Source organism: Emys orbicularis, chromosome 24 (assembly GCF_028017835.1).
Source record: "Emys orbicularis isolate rEmyOrb1 chromosome 24, rEmyOrb1.hap1, whole genome shotgun sequence".
NCBI lineage: Eukaryota > Metazoa > Chordata > Testudines > Emydidae > Emys > Emys orbicularis.
The window spans coordinates 10,307,601-10,333,798 of record NC_088706.1 but is presented as its reverse complement, the minus strand read 5'-3'; the positions used below and the strand labels follow the sequence as shown (position 1 = coordinate 10,333,798).

General features: G+C 50.6%; 1 protein-coding gene across 12 annotated transcripts in view; it reads left to right on the top strand.

The window, feature by feature from the left end:
- The window catches only part of CELF5 (CUGBP Elav-like family member 5), a 55,308-nt gene that overhangs the window by 6,122 nt on the left and 22,988 nt on the right, over positions 1-26,198 (top strand). For 6 of the 12 annotated variants that reach the window (XM_065422120.1, XM_065422116.1, XM_065422111.1 and 3 more), the window contains exons 2-3: positions 5,475-5,557; positions 24,243-24,291. In XM_065422120.1, the coding sequence (XP_065278192.1) occupies positions 5,475-5,557; positions 24,243-24,291 (132 nt within the window). Of the gene's footprint in view, positions 1-5,474; positions 5,558-24,242; positions 24,298-25,555; positions 25,573-26,198 lie in introns of all 12 variants that reach the window. The other 6 variants (XM_065422118.1, XM_065422114.1, XM_065422117.1 and 3 more) reach the window with 2 other exon arrangements.

Genomic DNA, 26,198 nt, shown 5'->3' with positions numbered 1-26,198 from the left:
TCTGTTTTCCTACGGCTTTGTTACGTTCCCCAGGCTCTCCCGAACTCTGAGTCCAGACCGAAGGATACAACGCAGCTGGAGTTTTACTGGGGATGGCATTGGGGCCTGTAGCTCAGGAATCAGTTTGCAATCGGCAATGTCTCTGTAGGGACAAGGGGCGATTCTCGTTCCCCTGACAGTTACATAATAGGGCAGCAAGGAATATAACTTCCTGGCAAGATCCCCCTCAGCGTTCCTCACCAGGACGTAGGTGCAACTGAAGTAGAGTAAGCTCCTGAACCTCAGCAGTGAATCCTGCCTCCACGGGTTGGGGCGAAATGATCAGGGACTCCTAGGGGCCCTGGGAGTGGATGGTATGGTAAGAAGAGCCTTTTCAAAAGGATGCTGCTAAGCTAGTGCCCCCCAAAAGGCAATGGTGCCCCCCCAGTTTGGAGCACAAGAGCACTTAAATGGTTTCAACAGGCGGCCCCAAATCTGTTCCAGTTGTAAGTAGGGAGCAGCAATAAGGGGGCAGCCCTGGAGGGAAGTGACCATCTGTGTAGGAACATTCACCATTTAGTATTATAATGCACATGTATAAAGTGCCTCTCACCTTGGTATCTGGGCTTAATCCTGCTCCCACTGAAGCCCTTGGCAAAACTCCCAGTGACCTCAGTACCGTCAATCCTCTGCTTGCAGTGCCTCACTTGCCATTTCCTACAAATCAAATTACCAAGGGGCTGATTGGATTGCAAACATGTTTAGAAAATGTTTTCATTGCTGCTTTTTAAAATCTCCTTTATCCTAAGTTAAAAATAGGGCCTGAGCCGGCAAAGTTTGGGCTGCAGATCCTGATGTAGGTTCTGAACTTAGCCAGAGTCTGGGGGCTGGTTCTGTCTAGAGATGAGAGGGGGAAAGGGTTGGTGCAGTCCCACCTCTAGTTAAAAAGCCAACTGTAATAACTTGCAATCAACTGGGACAAAGTGCATGGGGGGGGGGCAAGGTGTGTGTGGCTGGGAGGGAACGGGAAGGAAGCAAATTAAGTCATCACTGCAGAGAAACGTTGTCCAACAATGTGATTTGCACCATCCAACACACAGTTATAACAGACACCCCTTATCTGTGTCTGATCCGCTCACACATACTTATTCAGATAACAGAGAGCTTATTTTTTTGGAGAGAGATTGATCTATATGTTGCAGTTCAAATAAATACAAAAAGGCGGCCAAATCTGCCTATATACATTCCAGTGAACTCCTGTGTTTCGTGGGTGGTGAGCGTGGAGGGAGAGATGAACAGCTGGCATTTTACCCTACAAATAGAGGTAGAGGGGGAAAGGCTTTTTAATACTGATTCGGAGAACTGGGTACTTTAAGAGGCAAGCAACAAAATCTAATGTCCATGCGGAATTAGAGGAGGCTGGGGAAGAATGCATGGCAATAGTCTATCCAACACCATACTGCTGTGACAGGTAGGTTAAAATGTTAACAGTGAAGGTAATTCACCATTGGAACAGTTTACCCAGAGTCATGGTGGACTCTCCAACACGGGCAATTTTTCAGTTAAGATGGGATGTTTTTGTAAAAGATCTGCTGTAGGAATCCTTTTGGGGAAGTTCTCAGGGAGGTCAGACTAGATGATCTTATTGGTCCCTTCTGGCCCTGGAATCTATGACTCTATGAAAATGTTCCAGATCATTTTAAGTATAACAAGAGGTTAATTTCAGTGCTAATTAAAACAAAGTGTTTTGCTTAGAAAGTCCCCAGTTAGCTTTGAAGGCAGTGCTGTCCAGGAGAGAGAGCACTAGACATGGATGCAGAAAACCTGGGTTCTATACCACATCCATTGATGAGCTTGGCCAAATCACTTCCCCGCTTGGTGCCTCGGTTTCCCCCTCTGTAAATAATGATACTGGCTTTCCTTTGGTAAAGCAGTTTCAGATCTATGGATCTAGCTAATAGGGCTATAGTGTGAAGGAAGAGGAGGAAGAAGGTCAATGCTATTCGCCCTGAAACGTGAGTAGAAGGGGGCATATATGTTCATAAACAGATTGGGTGCTGGCCAGCATGCAGTTGCAGATGCACAAGTGTGTCCGTGAAATTGTTGGACGAGGATTGCTCAGGGAGTTGGCAGCAGACTGTTGAGTCTTTCGCCGCTTGGTTGGGAGTTCAAATCCAACCCAGGCTGGCAGCTACTGGAAATTGCTACGCACCATACGATTGCTGTTTGGTGGTTTCTGTGAAATGAGTTTGATCTCAGTCCAGTTCTCACTGAACAAATACCCATGTTGCAAAAACCAGCACAGAAGTTGGGCCACCGCGATTATACTGCCTTTTCCCCAAGGCAACTCTAGCTTGGGGTTGGGGCATCGTGATTGGCTAGTTTGTGGAAGACTCACGTGGTCCTTGCCCATACTGTACCCAGTCTGTGGAGAAAGCGGGCTTCAGTCTCCAGGTACCTATCACTAGTGCTAAATCCACACACAGATACCTGAAATATATAAGCTAGAATAAATATCGGGCTGTAGGTCACATGTGCAGTGTGGAAGACGTAAGAACCCGAATCTGAAGTCAATGGGAGTTGTGAGTGCTCGCCACTTCTCAGGATTAGGTCTTGTGCAACTGGGCTTTGCAAATCCCATATTTTAGCTGCCCATAGAAATAACTTTCTGGCTTTGCGCGTGGAATTCTGTGCATTAGCCCTGCTAAAATGGGCACCTCGGCCCAAATCCTCATCTCCTGACAGCTAGTTCCCCATTGACTTCACTGGGATCAGGAGTTAGGCCTTTAAAATGCACTTGGAAAATCTAGGTCTACAGCTGCTGGCACTTTCCATAATTCTCGCTCTGCCTCCGTCTCCAGAGCCTCCCAGTCGGCCGATGGGGGTAGGGGTACTGAACTGGGAGTCAGGAGAGCTAGGGTCAGTTCCCAACCCTGCCACCGATCTGCTGGGTGACCTTGGGCAAGTCACTTTCCCTCTGGTTCCCCTCCCCCCCTTTGTCTTGTCTTGCTAGATTGTAAACACTTAGAGGAAGGGATAATCTCCTCACTATAGGTGTGTAGAGCCCCTGCTCAATGGGAGCCCAAACTCAGTTGGGGCCACTGGTTGGTACAGCAATACAGATAATTATAATACACAATACACAGACACAAGCGGACGCAGGCTCTCCTTGAACATGCAGGTTGAACAGGCCCTGCCCCGTAAACTTGGGGGGGATTTTCAAAAGATTCTAAATCACTTTAGCAACCTCAGTCCATGTGACTTAGGTGCTTAGGAGCCTACATATGTAGGACTTAGGCTCCCAAGTGTCTAAGTTACTTTTAAAAATGGGACTTAATGCCTAAGTCACTTAGGCACTTTTGAGTATTTCACCTTTGGTCCACATTACAGCTGTCAGAGGAATGGGTGGATTCAAAAACCTTGGGATACTTGTCAGCCTGTGTTTTCACGAAGGATCCCGCCAGATACTGCATTTGGCATAGGAAGCGAGTGTGTGTGTGTGTGTGTGTTTTTCCCAGTCCCGTGTTCCTTAGTTAAATTAGTTGCTAATCTTGAGACCGAGCCTGGCACGATGCATCCTCAATTCGAAGGCTGGGCAAGGAGTCTTAATTACCTGTCGGATATGTTTAATATTCATGTGCTGTTTTTCTAGTAAGAGCTACAGAGCCAGGTATAATTTGTTTAGCAGAGGCAATTTATTGGATGCAGAATGTAAGGAGGGCAGCTTAATCTTGTTGCCATATGTGGGATAAGGACACTCGAGTGGTGATTGTTCTGCAAAGTTTGCTTCAGCATGGTAGAAAAATCATATGAGTCAATGTGGGACTCTGGGGTGGCTGCCAGAATAGACACAGTCCTGCAGCCCTTACCTGAGTTTGAATCATTTCAGACTAGGCTGGGCAAAGCGTGGGAGAATCGATTCAATGCTGGGGTGTAGAGAAGCTTGTTGAGATTGGATTGCAAGATCAGGCCTCTTATCTGGGCCAAACCCATGTGAGTGGAGATCTGTGACATGGATTGGCACTGCGGGTTATCCCTGAAGACATTTTGTAGCAATCTGAGAGCCCTAACTAACACAGGGATGAATTCTGCCTTCGTACAGGACAAAATTTGCCCTGTAATTAAATGCCAATGGGACTGGGAGACAGAGGGGGGGCATATGCATTTCTGTATTGGAGTCTATTCTTCAGTGCTTTGCCCAGCTTTGTCTGAAATGACTCAAGTGACGGGGCTTCCAGCTCTTCCCTGGGGAGATTATTCCACAGTCTAATAAATCTCTCTGATAGGAAACGTTTCTTGATAACCAGCCAAATTTTTTCATTGCTCAGCTTCATCCCGTTTTTCTTAGCATTGCCACCTCAGAGCACCCTAAAACAATCCCTCTCTCTCTCCGTGGGCGTGATACCTTTTTAATAAATGTAGGTGGCTAGCCTCTCTCCCCCTTTCGTCATGATTTTAGCCAAAGATGCTGGGTCAAATCTGGAGTAAGGCCTTCAGGCTCTGATCCTTATTTGGCCCTTTTAATCTTTCTTCATAAATCAGTCCCTGCAATACTTGTAGTGCTTGCTTTTCTCTGAATTTCCATCAGTGCGTGTGTATGTGTGTATGGTACGGAAAGCCAGGACTGCTCTTGCTACATCGTCTCACTGCTGCCGTATATTCCCTTCCTGCTCCAGGACAAGATACTTCTGCATAGACAGCCTAAAATCGCATTCCACTCCCATCCACCATGGCATGCTGGTATCTAAATTGCTGCCTGCTCTGACCCCTTAGGTATTTTTTGGAATTGCTGATCCAAGCCTCACCCTCCCATTGAATATCTGTGTTTCAGGTTATTTCTTCCACTGGCTGTGTCAGCTTGCATTTCTCCTGCCCGCGATGCTAACCCATCTGATCCAAAGCCCATAGAGCCTTTCCCTTGACTCCAATGGGCTTTGGATGAAGGCCCACATTTTTCAAGGTATTTAGGCATGCTGAACAGATTTAGGAGCCTACGTCTCATTTTCAAAAGGGGATTTAGCCAAATCCCTTTGAAAAATGAGACTTGAGTTCCTAAATCAGTTAGGCGTTGCAAAACTGAGTGCAGCCGTGCGTGCCTAAATACCTTGACAAATCTGGCCCAGGCCACTATGCCCCTTTATATTCTTTATCTAGTTTCGTTCCTGGTGTTTTACGACACCTCCCGATTTAGTAACATCTGCACCTTTAATTAACAAGGCTTCACCCCTTCTTGCAGGTACTTAATAAAGATGTTAGATAAAAACTTGGGCCTACCAGGGCTGCCTGCATGCTTGACTCCTCCTCTCTGAACTCAGTACAGGAAGGTTAGAGCAGGGGTCTGTGTGCTGGGTGGGGGGACGGCAAGGCACATAGCCCATGAACCCATGGAACGTGTTGTTATCGTGGATATTTGGGCGGTGGGGTTGGGGGGGATTTTATGTTGTTACATGGAGGCAATTGTGTGTCTAATTTGGCATTTGCTGTCTCCACCGCAGGTTGTGCATTTCTCACATACTGTGCCAGAGATTCAGCCATCAAAGCCCAGACTGCGCTACACGAACAGAAGACTTTGCCTGGGGTAAGTCCCGGTGGTTGATGAATTATGATCTGTGGGTTTCTTGGCTTGAGCTGGGCTGCAAAGTGGAGGGAGCACTGGCTTTGATTCCTTTCTCTCTCTCTCTCTCTCTCTCTCTCTCTCTCTCAAAGAGGAGCTTGGTCTGGTGGTTACAACAGGGAGCTGGGAGGCAAACCCCCTGGGTTGGATTCCTGACCCTACTAGAGGCTTATTGTATGACCTCAAGCAAGTCGCTTTGCTCCTCCGTGCCTCAGTTTCCCCATCTGTAAAACGGGGTCTAATGCTGCTTACCCACATCACCAGGAAACGGTCATGTTACAGGGTGGAAGATGTGGCACAGGAAGCTGGTACTTTCTTTAGATGGGCAGCCTGTGAGGAGGAGTCAGGTGGGGCAGGAAATGAGATACGGCATGTGATGCTGGAACCTTTTCCCAGATTCCCCAAGGCTCCTTTGCACATCAGCTACAGCTCCTCGCACGTTTCCTCTGCCGGAGCGACTGGCCCGGTTGTTCAGGGCCGCGGTGTAGAGCCTGACGTGACGTTGAGCTCAATTACTGAGGCTGACTAGACAGCGGAGGAAAAATGTCCCTGCTTATACACAGACCCATCCCGTCGTTCAGAAGAGAAATCCACTGAACGGGTGAGACTGGGAATTCTGGACGCCTGTAGGTAGCCCTCCATACCCTGTGCCCTTTCTGCAGTCTATGGTCAGTATGAAACCTCTATGGAGAGACCAGAGGGATTGTTTAACATGGATACACTCTAAGGTGTTGGGGGATCAGCCCTCAGCTCACCCATATTCATGCACAGATTGCCCCTCTCTGTTGCAAGGCGATGCTATTGTTTTTTTTTTTAATTTTTGCCATCCCCATTTTCTGATGGTAGAAGAACCCTGGCTAGGCTGGGCTTGTTTTCTCCCTGCTCTGGGGTTTGAACAAGTGTGCTGAAAAGATTCCTTTGTAGGTGAGTAGGCGGAGGACTCGGGTACTTATAGACAGAAGCTCACCGGAGACCCTGAGCGCTTAAGGCAGCAGGATAATTAATGTAAACCAGGGATCTCTGGAGAGGGGTTAGGAATTCTTAACCATAACATTTCCCCTTTAACTCCTGCAGGACGAGAAAGCTTCCCTCACCTCTCCCAGCCCCTAGAGCCACCCGTAGTTTTTACTGTTCGCTTTCTGCATGGATCTGTGTTTGCAATAGGCAGGAAAGCTCACATGGCTTAATTACAGCTTAATGGAGTCTTTTTTGGAAGCTGTCATTGCTGTTATTGGCTGTGGGTGTTCCAGGTTATTTTAGGGCACAGATGAGAGCCGAAGAGAAATACATTCTTAAATATTATTTGACTTAATTTTCTTCGGGGGATAAGTTAGCATTCAGGATAAGGCATAATAACTTTCCACAAGCATTCGACCAGCATGGGATCTAGAGAGGGAGGAAGCATTATACCAGTATAGAAATTATACAGGTCATGGTTTAGTGCTGTAACTCAACACACGGTGGACAAGAACTTCATCAGTACAGTAGCTGCAGAGCAAACACCACAGACAGTATAAGTAAGGCTCAGTGTCTTCCATGGTAGTCTGGGCCCTAGATTTGGCAGCAAGACCTCTGGATTCTGCTTCAGCTTCCTTTACACTCAAAATGGAAATTCCTAGTGAATGAAACCTAAAAAGAACAGGATGAGCGGTAGCCCCTGCGTTGCTTAGTGTGAGAGTAAGTGCAAGTTATTTTATACTATCTCCAGGTTTTGACAGAACTGCAGATTTTATTTTTGAATTGACAATGCAAAACTGCTTTGTCAGAGAAGCTGAAGGTTGTTGGCATCTCGATGTGAGGATATGTCAGGCTTTTGGTACGTGGGGGGCATAGGTAGCTGCTGGGGATTGTGGGAAATGCACACTTGCTGGCTGTCCCTAAACCGATCAGTATCAAAATGGTTAACAATTACTATGTCATCATTGGGCTTCAGGGTTAACATTGGGATGAACTGGCCTCAGTGCAGGGTTCCTCTAACCTTAGCCAAAATCCAGAATCAGAGGGCTTCAGGTTCAGAATGAAAAGGGAGAGGTGGCCGAGGACAGAATATGGAACCTTTCACCTCCTGGTCCATGGTTCTAATATAGCCCATGTTGTGGTTGAATTTTGTTGTTGCCTGGTGGCTGTTTAGTAGCCTGCCTAAAATGCATTTAGTTGGTTTCAGTCCACTTCCCTGTGGACAGCTGTCCAGATCTCAAAAGCCATCACCACAGTTGGCACAAATTGGCCCCCTGATTGGCTCTCTCAACACAGAGACCAGTGATTGATCTTGACCGTTAAGGAACACGAGTATTAATCTGTGGATTTCTCAGCCTGAGCTAGGGTTATAAGGTTGGAATCAAAGAGGAATGGCCTTGATTTGTTTTCTTGTAGCTCTCAGGAGCGCAGTTTGGCTAGAGTGGTGAACTGGGAACCAGGACTCCTGAGTTCTATTCCAAGCTCTGTTGCTGGTTGGCTCTGTGCCCTTGGTCAAGCCATTTAACCCCCTCTGGACCTTATTCTGACTTACACTACAGCCCCTTTGCACAGCTCTGGCAGTGTAAGGCAGCCCTGGTGTAAATGGGAATCCAGCCTATGGTATCTCATCTTATCCATATGTAAAATCTATCTATTGGGGGTTTATTCTGCTGGCCCTCACTGTAGTATCCGAGCAGCTTCCATGTAAAACCAATAGTAAAGTCCACAGAGGACTTCCTGGAGTCTCGGGCAGTCCTTCCCTTTTGGGTCACAACTCTGCTTGCGGTAAGGTTTTTGATTTTCTTTTTTTTTTTGGTGATTGGTTGGGGTTTACTGGACAGAAGGGGGGAAGCCCGTGTTGTGAGTGTCATTCGTATGGTGGCAAGTTGAAGAGGAAGGTTTTGCAGCATTTCTTAAAGATGGTCAGCCTGTGGGTTCACCTGGTCTCCACTGGGGGTTTATTCCGGAGCCGGATCCCCCTCAACCGAGAATGCTCTCGCGTGCTTTGATCTGAGTTCTGTGGGCTGCATTGTCCCAGAGGGGTGCAGCTGTCGCAGTGGTTCATGATCAAAATGCAGTCTTTAATGTAGCCGAGGCGTGATCAATGAATTGCTTTGAAAATTAAAACCAAAGCCTTAAACTGGATTCGGGACTGACTGGGAGCCAACGGAGGGCTTGGAGCGTGGGTCTGACGTCCTCATGGCAGCCTGAGCCATGGAGAAGGCCGGCAGCCACATTCTGTACCAGCCAGAGCCTGTGCATCATCTGCACATTCCGTTTCAGATCCAGTGATTCACAGTAATCCAGCCTGGAGGTGACCAGTGCGTGGATCCCTGTGGCCAGATCCTGGTCTGGGAAGAAGGGGTGGAGATCCCTAGCAAGCTTTTAGCTACTGGTGCTGCCTGGTCATCCAAGCTTAGTGAGGAGTCAAATGGGACCTCGAGATTTTCACCCCACTTTGATGAATGGAGGCGATGTGCGTTCATTGGAAAATGGAGACAACGGGCCATGTCTCCAGTACAGATGCTACAGCGGCACAGCTACGGTGCTGCAGACACTTGCTAAAGCCACGGAAGGGGTTTTTCCATTGCTGTAGTTAGTCCACCTCTCCAAGAGGCGGGGAGAGTTCTCCTGTCAATCTAGCAGTGTCTACGCCAGGGCTTAGGTCAGCTTAACTCTCTCAGGGGGGTGAATTTTTCACACTCCTGAGCAATGTAGCTAGGTCAACCTAAGTTTTCGGTGTAGACCAGTTCAACATCTCGGCCAGTTCTTTTGCTTTTTGAATGGCATCACTTCGGTTTTGGCTGGGCTCTGCTTGAGACAGCTGTTCTCCATCCAACCTAACCCTAACCCTAACCCTAATTTCCAGTCGACATTCTGACATGTTAGTCGTGGTGTTTGCATCAGCTGAGAACAGGGCCGGCTCTAGGCACCAGCAAAACAAGCTGGTGCTTGGGGCGGCACATTTTTAGGGGCGGCATGGCCGGCGCCAGAATGCCGCCCCTAAAAATGTGCCCCGGCCGCCCTAGCTCACCTTCGCTGCTGCTGACGCTCGCGCGCCGCTACTCGCCCTCCCTCCCTGGCTCTCAAACCTGGGAGGGAGGGGGAGACTCCGAGTGGCCGCGGCGCGGGTGCCGCTTCTCCCCCTCCCTCCTAGGCTTGAGAGCCTGGGGGGGAGGAGGCAGGGAAGGGGCGGAGTTGAGGCGGGGTGGGGTAATTAAAAAACGGGGGCGGCCAAAATTGTTTTTGCCTTGGGCGGCAAAAATCCTAGAGCCGGCCCTGGCTGAGAATGAGATCTACAGTAGAATGTCATGGGCATATTGTCGGTAGCTGAGTGCATGCATCTCACTAGCTCTTTCAGTGGTCTCGTGTAGATTTTGAAGAGAAGAGGGGATAGTATGGATCCCAGTGGGACGCCGCAGATTAGGGGCTTTTGAGTACCTGTTGCCTTTCTCTGAACACTGTTGGAGAGGAAGGATTGGAGCCACTGTAGGGCGGGGGGGCGGGAGGTAACAATACTTGCCTGGCTTGCAAGGAAAAGTGCTTGGAGATCCTTAGAGGAAAAGTGTTATACAAGGGCAAAGTATTCTGTTATTTCCAACATAAAAATGTTGTTCTTCATCCCCATAGTTGAACCTTTCACAGGTACCGTTTCAGAGTGATGCTGTATCAGATGCTCCCTGGAAATACGATGCACTGTGACACCCTAAATTCCACCCTAGTATAAAACCCTGGAGGTCAATTTTATTGCACCAGAAATGATTTTAGCTCATTCTACATGAAAAAAGTTCAAAACTGTCCCCGGGCATGGCCAAGATCCAAACTGACAATATCTCAAAGACCCTTATGCTTTGGGAACCCCAACCAAGATGGGTTTCCAGAGCCTTCTGTAGTTATCTAGAAGCCAGTCTCATCTCTCGCTGCTGTACAGTTTTTGCAATTCTGTGCCATAGAGTCACAGCTAGTCACCCTTGGCACCAGGTTCTCAATTTTCCTCCTAGGCTCTTGAAATCTCAAATCAACCAGAGATGATTTCAAACTCCTTTAGCCAGGTGAGACTAGATCACCTTAAACAAATATTGCCTAGTTCTTCCAAAACAAGTGGAACACGATTCAGTCAGTCAAGATCCTGGTGGCACGGAACTGAATATAGACAGAGGTCCATCTTCCAGCTAGTGGAAGGTTTTGGAGGATCTGGGTTTATTTTTAAGGCATCCTAGGGCTCAACTGTGTGGAATTCAAAGCAACACGTGGTACTCCGGGAACAGCTTTGGGCAGGCTAGCTCGGATAGTCAGAGTAAGTTCGAATAATACCAGTCTGGGCCAAGTGGGCCTCTTTGATTGTGTTTGGGATCTAGAGCGAGTGGAGCATCACAAATACCGAAAAGAGCTAAACAGCTCATCCTGGCCCCAACGCCCCACAGGCACTGCAGCTTCTGACCTATAATTTTCCATGCATCCTTGGCTTAGTAGCCAAGGTGGATGCCCCATTAGGCAACCATCTACGCCAGGCACAGAGCTGGGTCCTGCGCAGCATTGGATGTAGGGCACGCCAAAACTCTGCCCTTTACTCCAGATGTGGAGTTGGCCTCTGGATTCCACAGCTGCTCTGCAAACCTCCCACTTAGAATTCCCCAGCCCTGCAGACTGACTGGGGAACCTCAGAGCCAAGATGGAATCTTTTCCATAAGGCAAGTCCCACGAGCCCTGCGGACTCTGCCCCAACCCCGGTGGAAGCGGATCATCCTGCGAAAGAAATGGATAGTAGCTAAACTCCTTTCCCAAGATCATGCTGTTGAGGGTTACAAGTGGCTCAGAAACGTATCTCTAGGAGGTCTGGATGGAGGCAGGATCTTTGGTTCTGAGCAGCAGAGCACCAGGCCCTTGGCCTTCTACTTAATCTATTGTACTCACAGGGTGCCAATCAGTATGTAGGTGCAGTGGCCATCACCCTCTCTTTGCTCCCCAGTGCACTTACCCTTGGCTGGTTGAAGTGATATTATATCTCAATAACCCATGCCTTTGATTCATGATTGTGCCTTCACTTACAGACTTCTGAAAGGAACCGAAGAGGTTATTAATGACATGCAGTGATCACACGCGCCAAAGTTAAAGCTTCTCGCTAAGTGAAATTTGAGGGAAAAGCAGCCAGCTTTTCAATATTTCGGAGAAACGCTTTGTGTCTCTTTTCATTTGCAGCCAGACAGTTGCAAATTGCATAAAATTGCTCCTGAAGAAGAAGGGGGGAAAAGGGGGGGAGGGGGAAAGTGTGATTCTTCTGGCAAGGTACAGTATCAGTTTTATATCTATGCAGAACAAAGAAGGGCTTGCTGAAAGGTAGGCAAATAAGTGGCAGAAATTGGTATTGATCCAAGCAGGGAATAGGGGCAGGTTGAAGAGCAGCAGTGGGGGTATGGAGATGCATGGACGTGGTGAGAGCCTGGGAACGCAGGGACACGAGAACGGAAAATTACAGGGAGGCAGCAACACTAGAGCAGAGAGACGCTGGGAATGCACCAGGGGTTGAGATGCAGCACAGCTGGTGCCTATGGATGGTGCACAAGGAGCAGCACCAGAACATAAGGACACGGCATCTGATTTGCCTCTCACTCCTGATCTGGCGCTGATGCGAATCAGAGCAAGGCAACGCACTGGGGATAACAGTTAACAGAGTGGGACTGGCTGGCTTGAAGGGAGCTAATCATGGGGTTGCCAGACTTTCACCTCTAATGCTGGGGTGAATCCGGCCTAGGTCAATGTCTCCAAAGCTGCCTCTCCATGCACGATCTACTGAGCCAGCTGTGCTCATCCAGGATGCTGCAACTGACAGTGCCTGGGGAAGCTTTCAGGAGCTCGGTTTAGGGCCTGAAGCTTGAATGGAGATGAAGGCTGGACTCCAATCTTCCATTCCTGCAGTGGTCACAGCAGGTCATCGTTTGGGCCCAGCATCAGTGCAGGGTGAGGGAAGCTTGCACGGCTATTGCCTGTGCTGTCCCCTTTTTGTGGGTTTTTTCAATAGAAATCCTCAGCCTCCCGCACATTTCCCCAGTCGTGAGTCCACCAGAGAGGGGGCTGTTCACGGATACACCAGCACTAGAACACAGCAATGCAGGGAACACACCAAGGCTGGCACAGGGATAGCTCAGTGGTTTGAGCATTGGCCTGCTAAACCCAGGGTTGTGAGTTCAATCCTTGAGGGGGCCATTTGGGGATTTAGTTGGGGATTGGTCCTGCTTTGAGCAGGGGGTTGGACTAAGGGACCTCCTGAGGTCCCTTCCAACCCTGATAGTCTATGATTCTACAGTGAAACAGCACCACAGCATGAAGACACTGGGCCAGATTCAGCCCCGGCTAAGAAGTGACTGCAATTCACAGTCACTTCAGTGGGAATCCCATCGGCTTATTCCACTGGTGAATCCGGCCCAAGGGGAGAGCAGGGGAATAGAGGGGCTTAACCGAAAGATGCAGCAGAAGCATGCATAGAACGGACATTGGGAAAATGGGCTGCCAAGATAAACATTGGGAACGGGAGAGCTAATAAGACTGAAGCTCGACACCAGCTCCCACATGCTGCCTCAAAGGGCACACCTGTGCTCTCTTCCTGCGCGCCAGTGGGTGCCCTCCCCAAGCGGAAATGCACAAGCACGTCTGCAGTGCCCGTGGCAGAGCGTGGGCACGTTGCTCAGCTGGAGGTGTCTTTCTCTGAGCAGGTTCCCACCCACGCGTGTGAACAAAGACTCCCACCCCCACACGTCCACACACTTCTTCCCAAACACGCCCACGCTCCCCAATGCAATGGCACATACACGTACACATTTTCCATGCATGCACAAATGTGGGCCCTCCCCAGCCTCACGTATGTGCGGGAACACGCCAGCCTTCACATGTGCTCAGCCCACTGCAAATTTCCCCACTCAAACCCTGGCCCCTCATCATTGCTCTGCTGAGGATTTCCAGCCAGGCCTGGTTTTTCCATGTGTGCGTTGTTGTTGTAGGAGGGTTTTCTATCTCTCTCTATTTGCATCGTTCGGAAAGAGGAGCTGCAGCAGCCTGGCTGTCAGGAAGTGAGCGGCACCGTTAGTGGTTGCCATGGGAACTGGGAGTTAATTAAGGCCTGTACGCAGAGGCCTGGGTGGAGAGGTCCCCATCACAGCCTAGTTCTGAAGCACAGAACCACCGGCCTCCTGTTTCTCGACAACAAAAGAACATTAAATTAGCAGGGACCCATCTCTCCCAAATCACTGTAATTAAGCTGCAGTGGGGGAGGGGGTGACTGCGTAACAGGTGCTGCCGTGTCCCGCAGCCATTCGGGTTTGAACTCTTTGGAGAACAGCAGATACCTACAAACAGGAGCCAAGTTTTGCTTCGCAGGTCTGAATGATGTTGTTCTGGAGGGGGATGCTATGGGTCCCACTCCTCTCCCAGCCTTAGTAAAAACCCTCTTGGCCTGAGACTAAAGCTTCTGGGGAATTTCTCAGGCCCTTGGTCCCATCTCTGAGGTCTCAGGACCTTCAGCATCACTCCAGGGGCTGCGGGTAGAATGTCTGAGGGCATCTCGACACTTGGCAGTGATGCAGAATTGGCTAGAGGAGCAGTGGAGATATGGGTCCTGTCCAGTCAGTTCCTAGCCCTACTGTCATCCAGGCTCCTTCCAGGCAGGGAATCAGTGTATCTGATCGGCTAATTCTTTTGCAAGGGTCAGAGAGAAAATGGGGCAGGTGGTGGATGATGGAGTCCGCCAAGAGGGAAATATCAGGGTTCTCCCATTATGCATCATTGGCAGGACTGCCCCGAACACTGCTAGAAGGAACGCCCCCCCTTGGGTACCAGTAAGACCAGAGGGGGTGATGACCCTTCTTATGCAAACGGAGAGCATCCAAGAGGGGAGAACTAGGAGTGGGTGAGAGGAGGAAAGGATGCTGTTGGTAAGAGTATAGAGGAGAACTTCATACAGGAGGCTGCTGTGATGTTAATTTTCCCCACGAGGGAAGATCCCTTGCCTGATGTCCCCCAACAGTCTCAGACAACTTTATTCATCACCAGTAGGATTGGTTTCAGAGTGGTAGCCGTGTAGGTTTGGGTGAGTTTAATACATTTGAACAGCACAGGTACTGTGGTCTCTGATCGCCACACCCAATCCATCCTTGTGCAACAACATGGGACACCTTGGGTTTCAGACTAAGTTGGCACGAGGACTCTTTCTTGTTCTGTTTCTGCTGAATGGGGACAGTATCCCCAGAAGAGCTTTTCCCCTGGATTTGAGTGGGGGTGACTAGCAAAAAATAGGAGATGGGGGGAATGGACGGGCTGCTGCCCCCCAGGACCTCAGTTGGGGCGAGGGGGTAGTTGGGTTCCCCTTACTAAGCTGTCAAGACCAGAAGGGCCTGGAGTAAAAGACCACCTGAAAATACTTGGGGTGAGTTACCCTAGTGGGGTGTGTCTCCCCAGGCCTGGGGGAGCCTGGGATCCTGGTCAGGGGGAATGGACAAACTTTCTTGGTGCATCTGTACCAGCGGCAGGCGAAGACTTGAGCTGGAGATGCCTGCCGCCGCCCATCTAGCTGTAGCTGCCTTAGCCTACTTGGCATTGTGAGCAGCTCCCAGTCACGAGATGGGAGCTTTTAGAAGCCTGGTGATAATGATCTCGCAGATCCTGGAGTGGTGTGAAGCTGGCCTCACTAGACGATGGGGCTCCGGAGCAGGGGCTCAGGTGACGCTGAGCACTAAGTGTATGTGCTACACAGAGCAGTAGCGAGTCTCAGGTCCCTTGCATGCCTGCTCCCTGACAGTGCATAGGGTAGGGCAGAGATGGAGATCGCACCATTCTCGTTGCATTACCAAGACGCTTAGCTACGCGCCCGCCCCCCTCCCTTCCGCCTCATTCCTGTTCTGTGGTGGGAGTAATGGGGTGACTGCACCGCAGTGTTTTATGAATGCAGCTCCCTTGCTCTTCCTCCGGTCCTGCCTGACGTGTTTCACTTTGCTCTGAGCAGCGACCTAGCCCTGTGGGTTAGAGCATCGCCAGTCAAATAGGAGAGGGGCAACAAGTGGCCAGGAGTCAAGAAAAGAGGCTCACTATTAAGGAGGGACCATTAGATCATCTAGTCTGGCCTCCTGTGGATCACAGGCCATGAAATTTCACCCAGATACCCCTATATTAAACCCAGGGACTTAAACCAGAGCATTTCCTCAGAAGACCTTTCCACAGGCAGAGAGCAGGAGAGACAGAGGGGCCACTCAAGTAAGATTGGGTCGGGGCGGTTTAAGGGATGCCATGGCATTGGGTGTTGTAGATATGCATATAGAATAATAATAAAATCCCAACCACAAAAACAAAACAAAGACCCTAAAGGGCAGGGTCTTGGGAACTCTGCTGAAGCTAGATCAATTGAGACTAGAAATAAGGTTGCACGTTTGATGATTGTCCATTGGCACACCTCACCTAGGGATGGGGTGGCTTCTCCATTAATTGAAGTCTTTTGAATCAAGACGGGATGTCTTTGTAAAAGAGAGGCTATTGCTCAAGCAGAAGTTCTGGGCTTGATGCTGAGATTAGTGGATGATGTTCTCTGGCTTGTGCTATGCCGGAGGTCAGGTTAGATGATCACAATGGACCCTTTTGGCCTTCAAATCAATGAATCTGCTCTAGAAAAGCTTTCAGTGTGTTTAGTTACGTCAGTGCAGGCTTGGGCGAGAGGTTATGGGCCAGCTTCCACTCTTATTTAGCCCAGCGTAAATCCACACTGACTCCTGCTGAAGTTGGTGGCGTTACTTCAACACCCCATGTCAACTGGATTTGGTTCTGGATTTTTCTTTCCGTGAGTTAGATTTCTTTTGGGAAATGTGATTTAGATTTCTTTTGCAGCATGTGGAAAGGACTCCAGGAGAGTTGGCACACTCCTCTTACCACCTTTCAGACCCTCACCTCCAACAGGACCAATTGTAAGGGGCAAGGAAGGACCCGAATGATGGGGAAGCTCATTTGATGTCCGTGGCCTCGGGTGTGCTGCCCTCAGGCATGCTAAAGGAGAGGGTCAAGTGAGGGCAGAATGGCCAGTGACTCATCCCATCAAACAGCCCACTTCAGGATGCGTCTGCCCAAGAGCCTGCTGTGCGAAGAGGCTCGTAATTGCTGCGATGGGATGGACTCCCCTGTTGGTTATCTGATGATAATGCACAGTAATGGCGCTGTCACTTCCATAGGGATATCAGGGAGATCCAAAGACTTTCCGAGTCACAGTGATAAGGAGCTCGCCTTGCTGGCGGAGTGGCAGGAGCAGGAGCGAAGACGGGGGTGACTGATTGCGTTAAGGAAAAAGTAAGAAGCTGCAGAGCACCTGAGGAGGTGAAGCGACTGATCTGGTGTGTCATTGTCCTTCACTCAGCCTGGATGTCTGCACACTGCTGTCTGTCATCACTCAGTGCTCGTCTTCCAGAGGCACGGGGACAGCTTCCTTCTCCACCTGCCTGTCACTCACAGCCAGCTGGGCCAGGAAAAGGAAGACACTCTGCCTGAAACGATGGCCTTCAGCAGGGGCTCGTGTGAAATGAATTGGGGATTCTCAGTCCGGTTCTCAAAGGACAATCTACCACCACTCTTGGCACTAATTCCACAAAGGTTGGGTCTAGCAGTTAGAGCAGGAGACATAGAGTCAGGACCCCTGGGTTCTTTTCCTGGTTCTGCTCCAGACTTCCTGTGTGACTTTGGGCAAGTCACTTCCTCCGCCTCCGTTTCAAAATGGGGATAACGATACTTACCTACCTCACAGGGGAGGGGAGTTGGGCGGGCGAAGTCTTTAACGTTCTTAAAGCGCTTTGAGATGCTCAGCTGGATGGTGCCAGAGCAGCGTTCGGTTAGTACCATATTAGTGGCCAACCTTACTGATGCTCTCAACGGAGATCACCAAGGACTGAAAGCTCAATGAAGACTAAACTCCCTTTTCATCTGCCAGGTGAGGATTGAGCCCCGTTGATAGAGTAGCGTGTGGGGACGTGCAGAAAGATACACTCTGCCGCTGTTCACCCTTCATGTTCCACCCTTCATGTTCCATCATCGCCTGCCCAGATACAGGCAAGTGAGGTTCCGAACCCTGGTGCTTTGAATGGATGTTTAGTGGCTGTGATGCAATAGGCAGGGAGTTCTAAACTGGCCACCAGAGAACCAATGAGTCAATGCTGAAGACCCATGCCCTGATCCTGGCAAGTCCCTGAGTGCTCTTGTTTCTAGTGAGGGCCCTACGGAGCCAGCACACGCTGTGTTTGTTTCATGGTCTCTGCCTCTGACCTACTTAACGCCGCTGGGTTACCCTGTGTTGCACCTGAGGGCCTATTCTACATCACTTACACGTAATTAATAGAGAGCGAGGCCTGCTCCTCCCTTGGGGCTCTCGCCCTCTCTGCAGCACATGGTTTGCTGAGCATCGCGGCCTGACGTCCCAGGAAGCAGGAGGGGACGGTCTCTCCCTCTCCTGGAGGAGATGGCTGCAGGATGGGGGCTGGGCTGTTGGGTCACTGGGGTGGCCACTCACTCGGTGCCTCTGTGTGGCCGTTTGGGGGCTGCTCATGCCCAGGAATGCTCTGGGGGAAATGGTGCATTTTGTGGAGCAAATTGTAATCAGCTGGAATCAAAGCCCAGAGGCTTTACTCACTCCTTGCTCACTAGGAAACCTCCCATGGACTTGTGCTCCTTAGTCCCCTTGACTTCAACAGAAGTTTTGCCTGGATCTGCTCAGCAAGTAGGGGGGCTCCAGGGGTGACATCCTGGCCCCATTGGAATCTATGGGGAAACTCCCACTGCCTTCATGCGGCAGAATTTCATCCCAGGCATCCTCACTCCCAGCAATTGCATCAGAAAACAGGAGCAGGAATGTCACAGTAAAGGAGCTGGAGTAGCCACCAAATCCCTCGCCCAACTGGGCTTCATATTCCAAACCCTACAGGAGCACGGAGCGGGGTGCAATTTATATTGTAATTTATACAGAATCACATCGTAAAGGCCTCTTACTGTCTCCCTCACCGGGAAAGGAATTGGCTGCTCTGGGCTGTCCTTCTGCTCCTCCCACAAGGCAGCTCCTGACCATTTGGGGATCGGCATGAATTCTGAAGGACGAGCTTTCTAACGTCCGAATGCAGATAGCCTGCTAACGCACCTGCGGTCAGTGCACCCCTCAATCCCAGCCAAGCTGACTGGGCGCTGCCCAGTGGGAGCCCAGGGGAGAGAAATGCATAGGCACTCTGTGTGTATGCGTGTGTGTGTGTGTGTGTGTGTGAGAGAGAGAGAGAGAGAGAGACACACACACACACACACACACACACAGATGGATTGGTATGTGTGCATGTGACAGAGAAGGGGGTAGTGCCGGAGAGAGACACAGTGTGTGAGTGTGAGAAAGAAGGTGGGGGAAAGAAAGCAAGAGATGCATGCACAGATTGGTGTATGTATGTGCGAGGTAGGGTGAGGGGACAGACACACACAGAGCGTGTGTGTGAGAGAGAGAGAGAGGAGGGTAAGGGGGAGAGACACACTCAGTGGGTGTGTCGGGGGGGGGGGGAGTGGTGTGACAGAGAGAGAGGGAGGGATTGATTAACCAGGTGATGTTCCCTTGCTGGTGTGTCTGGCCACACCACCACCATGTCGCTGGGAGCGCTTTGCAAGGCCATTGGTCCCCTGCCCGGTGGGTCACAGAGCTGACAACGCTGCCTATCATTAGCGGCAGGTAGGAAGCGCTGCGAGGCACTGGCGGTGAGGGGCGGGGGAGCGTGGCCCTTGCTGGCCCAGCAGCGTGTGCTAAATGTTAATGTGATATTCTTCAGAAATGAATAAATAGGTTAATTTTTAATGCTCATCTAAATAATTTAATGAGGAAAATCAAGCTCAGTCTGCGAGGCAGGCTCAGCCTCATAAATCACTAGCAAAAATCCTCTGAGCCACATGGGTGTGGGCGTGTGTAGTACATGCATGTGTCTGGGTGGGTGGGTCCGGAACATGCATGCATATGTCCGTGCACGTGGGAGATAAGAACGGCCATCCTGGGCCAGACCAGTGGTCAGATGCTTCAGAGGATTTACACGTATGTGTGTGGGAGATGCATGCATGTGTGTGTGTAATACACACATCTGTGCAGGGGTGCCTGCCTCTGTATGTTTGTGTGTGTGCGCACGCATGTGTCCAGACTGCATGTGTTCATGGTGGGTCTCTGTGTTCATTTGGGCACCGTGAACATAGCTGTGTATATGTACATAGCTGTGCCCATTGGTCTGTACATGTGTGGATGTACATGCCACATCCTGTCTAATGCAGTGGGACATGACAGCTAGAGCCGGGCACGGGGAGCACAAGGTTTTGGTTGTATCTCCAGCTCTGCCACTGACTCACGGGTGACCCTGGACAAGTCACTTCCCCTCCCCATGCCTCGCTCTGTCCCTCTGTAAAATGGGAGGAGCAAATACTCACCTGGCAGCGTAAGGTGCTGTGACTTGAGCTCATTATCGCTCTTTGGTCTGGTCACCCCTCCTAGTGGAGTGTCTCTGGGCAGTGCAGCCCGAGCACACACATGGGCCAAGTTAAAACTGCTGTAGAATTTCCTGGCATTTGTGCATTTAGGTCTCTGCTTGTGGGGCCTTTTGTGGTTTGTTTGCCGTTCTAGCCGTGGTGGAGCTTGAATTAAGGTCCTGTCGCCTCCTTAGCTCTGTGCTGCCATTGCCAGGAAATTCCTGTGATAAGCATGATGCCTCCTCCATGGTTGGGCCGGCGGCGGGGACCTCTCGCTGCAAACGTTAAGCAGAGGAGTCTGAATTTCTTCTCCAAACATAAATGCCTTTCGCTGCTTTGAGAGGCTTCTGTATCTCGTCTCTACCCACGTCTCCCTGAGCAGGTGAGAACGAGCCAAGCCGCCCCTTCGCGGCTCTGCCAGGGAGCCGGGCTTGGCTGGCAACAGATCAACTGGAGGGAGTGGAAGTGGGGCTTGTTAGAACTCGCTAGGGATTGTGAGCTACATGGGGACGCTCAGCCTGGCCAGAACCTGGTCATCTCGTGGTCAGGCTGGTTCTGGTTGCAGCCCCGAGCCACTGTGAGTGGGTCTGAGGAGTGCTCGGGTCAGCTTCCCGGGGATGAGCGAGAGCAGAGGAGAGACCTCAGTGTGGCTTAGAGGGCGGGGTGAGAGCGAGCTGGGGTCTGCAGAGCGGCTCAGGGAGCCCCCCAGGCCATCTTGGTCACAATCCCAGAGCCAGATGCTGCTCTTAGTTATCCTCGTGCACCCCAGGGCATCTGAGACTAGACAGCTGACTCGCAGGCCTCAGTGCATCTCACCCCACTCCCCTATAGCCAGCGATGGGCTCAGAGGGCTTTGTATGCCATAGCTCTGCAGTTCCCACCAGGGGCTGGTTCTGGCCAAAGTCTGCCCCACTGGGGCTCCCGTACGGAGCAGCTGGGGCCTCGGTGGCCAAGGGACCTGTTTACATAATGCCAGTTTATCCTGCCGATCCCGCGAGGGTCGCGTCCCGCTGGCAGAGCCCAGAGAGTCACTGGGAGCAATGGAGGGGGGGGGGCTCTTCCCCCTTGTCCCCCCGCACCCTCCCGCCAGCCCCCTCTCCGAAGATCATATCAAAATGTCTCTTTTGTGCAAAGCGGAGGGAATGCCCCTAAGAGCTGGTTACCATGGCAACCACAAATGTCAGGTTCCATGTGGTGAATAACCGTTTCCATGACGACAACTCCTTTACCCAAGGTGCCACGAGCTGGAGTGACAGGCCTGTGGGGGGATGGGCGGCCGGGGTAGGGTGGGGTGGGGGTGGGGGGGCAGGATGTTCTCAGGTGCTGAATTCCCCTTGGGGTTGTTCCTGAACCTCTCACGCTCCTCCCCTCCCCCTCCCACTGCTGCCGTTAAAGATTCTGGATTCTCCCATATGCAGGCGTAAAGGCATGAGCTTCAATGAAGCCTCCCCCTCCCTGCCCGCCCTGGATTTGCACTGGTGGGGCTGAGCTCAGAGTCCAGTCCCTGCATCTTCCTCCCCATCTGTTTATCTTAATCCCAGGTTTTCTTCCTGGCTAGAAATAAAGCTGGTTCTTGAGGCTGCAGTGGGGGCGGGAGGGGCATGTGTGTGACTCGTACAGCTGTTGCCCCTCCCCCTGAGCCTGTTCCCAAGTGCACATCTGGACGATGCTGCCCGACCATGCACAGGGACGGCACAGGTTATTGATGCAGACGGCAAGCAGCAGCCACGGCCTTGCTCAGATCTCTCAGTCGGGTGTTGGGGGGACTGTCTGGATGAGAGTCCTACTCTGGGAGTCCAGCTTACATCCACGCCTACCCGAACAGACACCCAAGAGACACCCGGGAGGCAGCGCTGGGCTGGAGACTGAATACTGCTGCCTCATGCTAGGGCTTGCACCTAGCAGGGTGGCTATGTCCAGAGGCACTCCATAAATCAATACAATCAATCCATAGCAATAAAGGGATGAGTGAATCAGAGGCCAAGCTAAGGGAAGGTGCTTTGCTCTAAAGTCTCCTTGAAATGACAAAGCAGCATGCGGTGGATGGCGAACGGGGTCTTGGGAAAGAAGCAGCCTCTGAAGGCTGGGTTGGGTTTGGTGCCCAGTCACCGGCTTTGTGCAAAGACCAGCGCTTAGCCGGCAAAGTCCTGGGATGCCGCAGGGGATTGCAACAGTCAGCTGGCGTGGGGGGCATTTGGGGTTTGATGATAGTGCTGCCTGCAGAGGGAAAAGCACCGTTCCGAGTTGGTGAGCCGAAGCATTGGGAGCTGGCGCATGGTATGGAGGAGGCATTGCAAGTCGGTGCATCTGTCTCTCAGTCAGTCAGCCAGCAGGTAGCATCCCATTCCTGGAGAAAGCTCCCCTCTGGGTGGTCTCCATCTCCAACTCATCACCCCTTTGGCCAGAGGCAGACTCTTCATTCCCTGATTTGACCAAGTGCCGGAAAGGGAGCTGCACATGTCTAGCTGAAACCACTAACCTCAGGGGCGCTGGCTGGGAACAGTGTTTTCCACTACTGGCCCCAGCAGGTTCGCCTGCATAAATACATGCAGCCTTTGTGCATACAGATCAGGTTTGTGCATGCACATTGGATGACTGGGCACAATCCTGCAGCCAGGCGCTCAATTTCTCTGCCCAGGTAAGGACGGTCTTCTGCCGTTACATCCTGGACATTGACACAGCTGGAAATGTGACCCAGGAGCAGAAGCACCAGAACACTGAATTCTTAGGAGCCACAAAGCACGCGATCAATCAGTCACTTGGAGCTGGAATCTCTCAGCAATGGGTGTGTGTGAGTGGAGGGAGGCTCGGGCATCTATTTTATAGACTTCAGTTCATAACTTTTTATCACTCGACTTCATTATACGTTTTGCATCATGGTTGTGCCTTAAACCACCGAACTTAGTCGAGGACCCGATCCTCTAGGGTGTGAGCAGATCTTGCTCAGGCAAAAAAACGTTACCGACTCAAGTCAATGGGAGCTTTGCCCGAGTGAGGACTGAGGCTGCTAGATTTTTCTCACGTAGTTATGGAAATGAGCCTCTTGCGCAAGAGATCCCAACAGCGGAAGACATTGGCCTCCGATTTTGAGCTCCTCGAGGGCGGAGAAGGTATACTGCTTGTGAATTCACTTTCAGTGAGACGCAGGCTCCCGAGCACAAGATGTGCTTTTGGAAAAGGGACTCAGGCTCCTTAGTCACTTAGGTGCTTTGAAAATTTTCCCCCTGGTGCCCATAATAACTTAATTGTCCTCTCATCCTGTTGACTTTGGGGGAGTCACTCCAGGTTAGATCTGCGTTAGCGAGACGAGTGCAGAGCCCAAACACCATTGAGAGCTGGAGGGGTTTGTGACACTAGGTAACCTCCTCCTCTCCTGTGCGGATGATGCTTTGAGGTGTCACTACCGTCTTTAAAAGAAGTTCATAATCATCCTTCTCTAGAGCTTTCCCTCAAGGACCTCAGTTCCTCATAGGAGCATTAATGAAACACCACCCCTGTCTGGTACGGACGTCTTATTTCCCTGCATTTTACAGAAAGAGAGAGAGAGAAATGGAAACACAATTAAGTGACTTGCCCAAGGCCATGCTGAGTCAGTGGCAGAGTTAGGAATAGCTCACAGGTCCCCAGGCTTGTTCTTTAACCACTGGACCACACTGCTCCCTGGGTATTAGATTCTGAAATGATGAAGTGTTTGCTTCAAGGCCCTGAGTCTTTCTCAGCCAGCAATCTGCTGCCTGGAAGATGCAGGATTCCTTGGTACAGGCTGTGTGTATTTAAAGGAGGGGTGTTCTCTGCACTGCCAGGATAGGAAGGGGTGGGAGCTACATTCCTCCCAGAAGATCTGAAAGAAGCTGCTTTGGCTCCTTTCTGCAGGTCCTGGCTTGCAGTCATGTCATGGGTCTTGGCATGTAGTTGTGCAATCTCCACATCTCCAGAACACCCCTCCACACTGGCATGACAGGCATTTACTGGCAGAGCGGGAAGAGGGGCTCCTAATGGGAGAGTACTTGGGCACTGGGTGCCCAAGGGCTTATACCGCTGCACAGGCCCGAGAGCATCACTATGGGGAGGAGGTAATATTCCTAGCTGCATCTCTCCACCCTCGGGCAGTGCTGCTGAATTCCCTGGTGCTGCTGGCGCCGCCATGTGACTGGCAGGCGGGCAGCGATGTCTCATTCCCCGTCTTTCTCTCTCGTTGCAGATGGCCCGTCCAATCCAGGTGAAGCCGGCGGACAGCGAGAGCCGTGGAGGTAGTTGTCATCTCTCCTTGTTATTCCTCCTTGTCGTTTTGCTGGCAGCTGGTCTGTTGTGAGGTGCCCTCCTGGCCCACTCTTGCTAGGCAGAGAGACCCAGTGTTTATGGCCTGCCCTTGCCGTGCACCTGCGGGTGATTGTGGGCCTGGGTTTGGGTTATGGATAGAACAAAGAGGCTCCTGTTGGGAGCTCCTGGTTTGGTGAAACACTCCATGCCCGAGTATGCCACTGCAAGGCTCTGCCAAGCTCACAGCTTCTCTGCTGGGCCCCACTACACTTGGGAACTGCGCAGAGCATCAGCCCTGGGGCCTGGCAGGAGGGTACAGGAGGAACAGGAAGCATGATGGGGACGTTTGGGGCGACTCAGGCATAGCACTGGGCCCGTTTTTTCATTGGAACCGTTTTTTCAATGAAAAATGCAGATTTGGGTCGACCAAACCACTTCGCGAATTGGGTCAAATTCGCCAAATTGTTCAGTCCAAAAAAAAAGAAAGAAAAAAAAAGCAGAAACAGATCAAAACATTTCCATTTTTCCATTCGAAATGAATTTTTGTTTAGACATTTGTTTTCCTTTTATTTTTTAAAAAAAGTAAAAAACCCCTCAGAAATTAAATGAAACGGGGGGGTTTTCGGTACGGCCGAGAGCTATTCGCACAGCTCTCCTCAGCGGTGCAGGTTAGCCCCTTGGCCTAGCGAGCATTAACATGACAGCAGTAACATATGCTAAGCGGTTATGAGCTGGAATATGCGGCGAGCTGCGTTAATTTACACTGGAGATCACGCCCCTGTCAGATGCCATTCTTCAGATGGAGCAAGTGTAACCCCCTGGTGTCGCAAATGAACAGATCCTTTTTGTTGCTTTTCCCTGCCTTAACCGTGCATTTCTTCTTCCTCCTACACTCCTGCATCTATCCTTCCTTCTCTTCATTTGCTTGTGCTGCCTTATCAAGCGATTTGGTAGGGCTGGTGGCATTTGGGTGGGGCTGTTTTCCCCTTTAGAATGGAACGTCGCATGTACTGTGTCTAGGATTGGAAGGATTTGATTTTTGTTTTCAAGGATTATTTCCAAGTATTTTGTTTGTATTGATTTCAATGTTCGCATCAGCAGGAAATCAAAATAAAAAAGTCAGCTATTAATAATCCTTTATTCCAAACGGGGGCTGGGATTTTCAGATGAGCCTAAGGGAGTTAGATTTCCAAATTTCAATGGGAATCAGGCATCTAACTCCCTTAGGCTGCTCTAAAAATCCAAGCCACAGAGCCTGTAGGAAGCAAGGTGTGGAATAAGTGACCTAAGTCACTTAGGCCCAGATCTTCAAAGGGCTTTAGGTGCCTAACTCTCATTGGTTTTGGCTATGGAAGTCTTTGCTAGAGCTACAAAATCTCGTACACACAAGTAACCATGCGCAGATGCTCACAGACACCACACACAAATTCTGGTACACAGTTAATATATAGCAATACACATGCTTATGGACACCCGAACAGACACCACAGAGATACATAAAAACATCCACATCCAACACTGGTCCGCATGAGTGCATTCACACAGCTACGTTCACAAGTCCATCCATACACATGCACAAATAAATAGAAAGATAAACTCATACCCATTTATTAAGCCCTCAAGCCATATTAAAAAAAATAACTTCCCCTCTCTGTAAATGTCCCTTATCAGTGATGGAAAGTCTTCCTTACAGAAGGAAAAAGATTGTTTCTTCTAGGCTGCACTGCCTAGAACCATGTACCTGCGCTACTGAGCACACATGGGTTTAGGCAGCCGGAGAGCTGAATGCCTGAATCAGAGCTTGCTGATGTGTTGGGAAGGGTGGAGTTAATATTCAGCCAGCTCGTCCTCTCAAGCTGCCCAGGGAACTCTGCCAAGGACCACAACACATGAGTGG